Genomic DNA, 5099 nt, shown 5'->3' with positions numbered 1-5099 from the left:
AATAAAAGAAAAGAAAAGCTAAGTCCCGTAGTCCTCCGACTCCTATTCATTATCTCCAGCAGCATATGGGACCATTCTTCTACTTGTCCTCGCCCTTTTCTTCTTAAAAAGCAAAAGCAACCAAGCCTGTCCCGCTTCATAGCAATCCTACTCTTTGTGCCTGAGTAGTGCCACCACCACTACTTCCTTCTCCTCCCGCCTCCTCCTACCCCGCCCGCCAGCCGGCCGCTGGCTTTCGCTCTGGCAAGTAGGCGGCCGGCTCCCTTTGCGCTGGGAAGCCGGTGCGGCGATTGGGCGACGGTCCCTGAGCCTCCAGTTCTGCGTCGGTTTCAAGGCTCCTCCCTCCTGGTGAAAGACAGACTGCGGGGCGCCTGGAAACCGGTCGGAGGGCGCGCGACGGAGAGGAGAGGGAGCGAGTTGAGGGATTGACACAAATGGTCAGGCGGCGGCGGCGGAGAAGGAGGCGGAGGCGCAGGGGGGAGCCGAGCCCGCTGGGCTGCAGAGAGTTGCGCGCTCTACGGGGCCGCGGCCACTAGCGCGGCGCCGCCAGCCGGGAGCCAGCGAGCCGAGGGCCAGGAAGGCGGGACACGACCCCGGCGCGCCCGAGCCACCCGGGTTCTCCCCGCCGCCCGCGCTTCATGAATCGCAAGTTTCCGCGCCGGCGGCGGCTGCGGTACGCAGAACAGGAGCCAGGGGAGCGGGCCGAACGAGGCTTGGGCTCGACGGAGGGCACCGGCGCAGTGGTCTCCCTGGCCGCAGGGGGAGCCGCCGCCGGCCGTGCCCCTGCCAGCCCCAGACGATCGGCGCCAGGAGAGGAGCAGAGAAAGTATGGCTGAGGAGGAGGCGCCTAAGAAGTCCCGGGCCGCCGGCGGCGGTGCGAGCTGGGAACTTTGTGCCGGGGCGCTCTCCACCCGGCTGGCAGAGGAGGGGAGCGGGGACGCCGGTGGCCACCGCCGCCCCCCAGCTGACCCCCGGCGGTTGGCGCGCCAGCTGCTGCTGCTGCTTTGGCTGCTGGAGGCTCCGCTGCTGTTGGGGGTGCGGGCGCAGGCGGCGGGCCAGGGGCCAGGCCAGGGGCCCGGGCCGGGACAGCAACCGCCGCCGCCGCCGCCTCAGCAGCAACAGAGCGCGCAGCAGTACAACGGCGAGCGGGGCATCTCCATCCCGGACCACGGCTATTGCCAGCCCATTTCCATCCCGCTGTGCACGGACATCGCGTACAACCAGACCATCATGCCCAATCTGCTGGGCCACACGAACCAGGAGGACGCGGGCCTCGAGGTGCACCAGTTCTACCCGCTGGTGAAAGTACAGTGCTCCGCTGAGCTGAAGTTCTTCCTGTGCTCCATGTACGCGCCCGTGTGCACCGTGCTGGAGCAGGCGCTGCCGCCCTGCCGCTCCCTGTGCGAGCGCGCGCGCCAGGGCTGCGAGGCGCTCATGAACAAGTTCGGCTTCCAGTGGCCAGACACGCTCAAGTGCGAGAAGTTCCCGGTGCACGGCGCCGGCGAGCTGTGTGTGGGCCAGAACACGTCCGACAAGGGCACCCCGACGCCCTCGCTGCTTCCAGAATTCTGGACCAGCAACCCCCAGCACGGCGGCGGAGGGCACCGTGGCGGCTTCCCGGGGGGCGCCGGCGCGTCGGAGCGAGGCAAGTTCTCCTGCCCGCGCGCCCTCAAGGTGCCCTCCTATCTCAACTACCACTTCCTGGGGGAGAAGGACTGCGGCGCGCCCTGTGAACCGACCAAGGTGTACGGGCTTATGTACTTCGGGCCCGAGGAGCTGCGCTTCTCGCGCACCTGGATTGGCATCTGGTCAGTGCTGTGCTGTGCCTCCACTCTTTTCACGGTGCTCACGTACCTGGTGGACATGCGGCGCTTCAGCTACCCGGAGCGACCCATTATCTTCCTGTCCGGCTGTTACACGGCCGTGGCTGTGGCCTACATCGCCGGTTTCCTGCTGGAGGACCGGGTGGTGTGTAACGACAAATTCGCCGAGGACGGGGCACGCACGGTGGCGCAGGGCACCAAGAAGGAGGGCTGCACCATCCTCTTCATGATGCTCTACTTCTTCAGCATGGCCAGCTCCATCTGGTGGGTGATCCTGTCGCTCACCTGGTTCCTGGCGGCTGGCATGAAGTGGGGCCATGAGGCCATTGAGGCCAACTCACAGTATTTTCACCTAGCCGCCTGGGCTGTGCCGGCCATCAAGACCATCACCATCCTGGCGCTGGGCCAGGTGGACGGCGATGTGCTGAGCGGAGTGTGCTTCGTGGGGCTCAACAATGTGGACGCGCTGCGTGGCTTCGTGCTGGCGCCCCTCTTCGTGTACCTGTTCATCGGCACGTCCTTTCTGCTGGCCGGTTTTGTGTCGCTCTTCCGCATCCGCACCATCATGAAGCACGATGGCACCAAGACCGAGAAGCTGGAGAAGCTCATGGTGCGCATTGGCGTCTTCAGCGTGCTGTACACTGTGCCAGCCACCATTGTCATCGCCTGTTACTTCTACGAGCAGGCCTTCCGGGACCAGTGGGAACGCAGCTGGGTGGCCCAGAGCTGCAAGAGCTACGCTATCCCCTGCCCTCACCTCCAGGCGGGCGGAGGCGCCCCACCGCACCCGCCCATGAGCCCAGACTTCACGGTCTTCATGATCAAGTACCTTATGACGCTGATCGTGGGCATCACGTCGGGCTTCTGGATCTGGTCGGGCAAGACCCTTAACTCCTGGAGGAAGTTCTACACGAGGCTCACCAACAGCAAACAGGGGGAGACTACCGTCTGAGACTCGGAGCTCAGCCCATGCCCAGGCCTCCGCCAGGGTGCAGCCACCCCCCAAAGCCAGCCCCGTGGAGTTCGTGCCAAGCCGGACATCTCGAGGTTTCCTCACTTGACAACTCTCTTTCGCAGGCTCCTTTGAATAACTCAGCTCCTGCAAAAGCTTCCGTCCCTGAAGCAAAAGAACACAAGGGCCCGACTGCCAGAGGGAGGATGGACAGACCTCTTGCCCTCACACTCTGGTACTAGGACTGTTCGGTTTTATGATTGTAAATAGCCTGTGTAAGATTTTTGTAAGTATATTTGTATTTAAGTGACGACCGATCACGCGTTTTTCTTTTTCAAAAGTTTTTAATTATTTAGGGTGGTTTAACCATGTGAGGCTTTTCCTTCTTGCCCTTTTCGGAGTACTGCAGAGGAACTAAAACTGGAGTGCAACCGCCCAGAGCTCCCGGTCGTCCTCGCGTGCCCCTCCCTCCCGGCCGCGGGTGCTCACCAGCTGGGCGCCAGCTCCTGGGCCGGTTCAGCACTGAGGGGTGCAACTAGGCTGCGCTGCCGGGGTCACTTCCCGCCTCCTCCTTCTGCCCCCTCCCTTTCTTTCCTGGCTCGAGGTAGGATCTTAGGGTACAGAACTCCACAAAGCTTCCAAATCTGGAGGTGGGCCCTCGTACATTCCAGTTCCTCCCTTGCTCAGCGGTGGATTGCGAAGGCCCATCCCTTTGACTTCCTGAAGCGGATTTTTAACTGTCCAGAACTTTCCTCCAACTTCACGGGGGCGTACGGGTGTGGACGCTGACAGTCTCAGCCTCCCTCCACGGTCACCTCCAACGCCCAGACACTCCCTACTCCCACCTTAGTTGGTTACAGTGTGAGTGAGATAACCAATGCCAAACTTTTTGAAGTCTGATTTTTGAGGGGTGAGCTCATTTCATTCTCTAGTGTCTAAAACCTAGTGTGGGTTTGGCCAGCGTCACGGAAAGATGTGGTTACTGAGATTTGGGAAGAAGCATGACGCTTTGTGAGGGTTGGAAGAAACTGAAGATAGGGGTTATAAAATGTTAATTCTAATTGCATACGGATGCCTGGCAACCTGCCTTTAGGAATAAGACAGCCTGTGCTTAGATTTTACCGGTCCGTAAAGTGGAAATGTTGAGGTCACCTGGAAAGCTTTGTTAAGGAGTTGACGATCTTTGCTTTCCTTAACAAGACAGCAAAACGTAAACAGAAACTGAAAACCTGAAGGAGATTTCAGTGTCATGGACTTCCTCAAAATGAAGTGCTATTTTATTATTTTTAATCAAATAAATAGGCATATATCAGAAACTTTAAAATGTAAAAGTTGTACACTTTCAACATTTTATTACGATTATTATTCAGCAACACATTCTGAGGGAGGAACAATCCACACCACCAGTAATAACCTGGTAAGATTTCAGGAGGTAAAGAAGGTGGAATAATTGATGGGGAAATAGCGCCTGAAATAAAATACGGGCATGCATGCTAAAGGGAAAATGTGTGCAGGTGTACTGCATTAAATCCTGTGTGCTCCTCTTTTGGATTTACAGAAATGTGTCAAATGTAAATCTTTCAAAGCCATTTAAAAATATTCACTTTAGTTCTCTGTGAAAAAGAGGAGAAAAGCAGTCCTCCTGATTGTATTGTTTAAAACTTTAAGAATTTATCAAAATGCCGGTACTTAGGACCTAAATTTATCTATGTCTGTCATACCCTAAAATGATATTGGTCTTTGAATTTGGTATACATTTATTCTGTTCACTATCACAAAATCATCTATATTTATAGAGGAATAGAAGTTTATATATATATATATATAATACCATATTTTTAATTTCGCAAATAAAAAATTCAAAGTTTTGTACAAAATTATATGGTTTTTGTGCCTGAAAATAATAGAGCTTGAACTATCTGGACTATTTTACATTTTATAGTGTCTCATAGCCAATCCCACAGTATAAAAATGCAGAAATTCAATGAAAAAAGTCTATCCTTAAACCCTCAGATTAGTCTTTCCAAAGAATTACTCTATTTGCGTTGTTATGATTGACATTTGTGAAGTCCCAAGAAAAGACCTGTTTTCATGACAGTAGAAAATATAATTTTGCAAATTCTTTACTCAGAGAATTAAAAGAGAATTCTAATTTTAATATTAAAGCCTTCTTTTCTTTCAAGGGATAAATTTACATGACTTTATATTATGGAGGTTTATTTTTAAATCATCACCTTTCTCATAATTTTTAAAGGTATTGTTTCACTTCTTCCATAATCTTGAATATTACAGAAACATAAATAGGCAATCAATAAGTGATTAAC

At 54.3% G+C, this 5099-nt stretch overlaps 1 protein-coding gene across 1 annotated transcript; it reads left to right on the top strand.

The window, feature by feature from the left end:
* Nucleotides 1-357: 357 nt before the first annotated feature.
* FZD1 (frizzled class receptor 1) lies at nt 358-4652 on the top strand. Its single transcript, XM_035253887.3, has one exon. The coding sequence runs from the start codon at nt 829-831 to the stop codon at nt 2773-2775; it is 1947 nt and encodes a 648-aa protein (XP_035109778.1). The 5' UTR covers nt 358-828; the 3' UTR covers nt 2776-4652.
* The last annotated feature ends 447 nt before the right edge of the window (nt 4653-5099 follow it).

The sequence above is a fragment of the Callithrix jacchus genome, chromosome 11, assembly GCF_049354715.1.
Source record: "Callithrix jacchus isolate 240 chromosome 11, calJac240_pri, whole genome shotgun sequence".
Taxonomy (NCBI): domain Eukaryota; kingdom Metazoa; phylum Chordata; class Mammalia; order Primates; family Cebidae; genus Callithrix; species Callithrix jacchus.
This window is presented reverse-complemented; position numbering and strand designations above follow the sequence as displayed.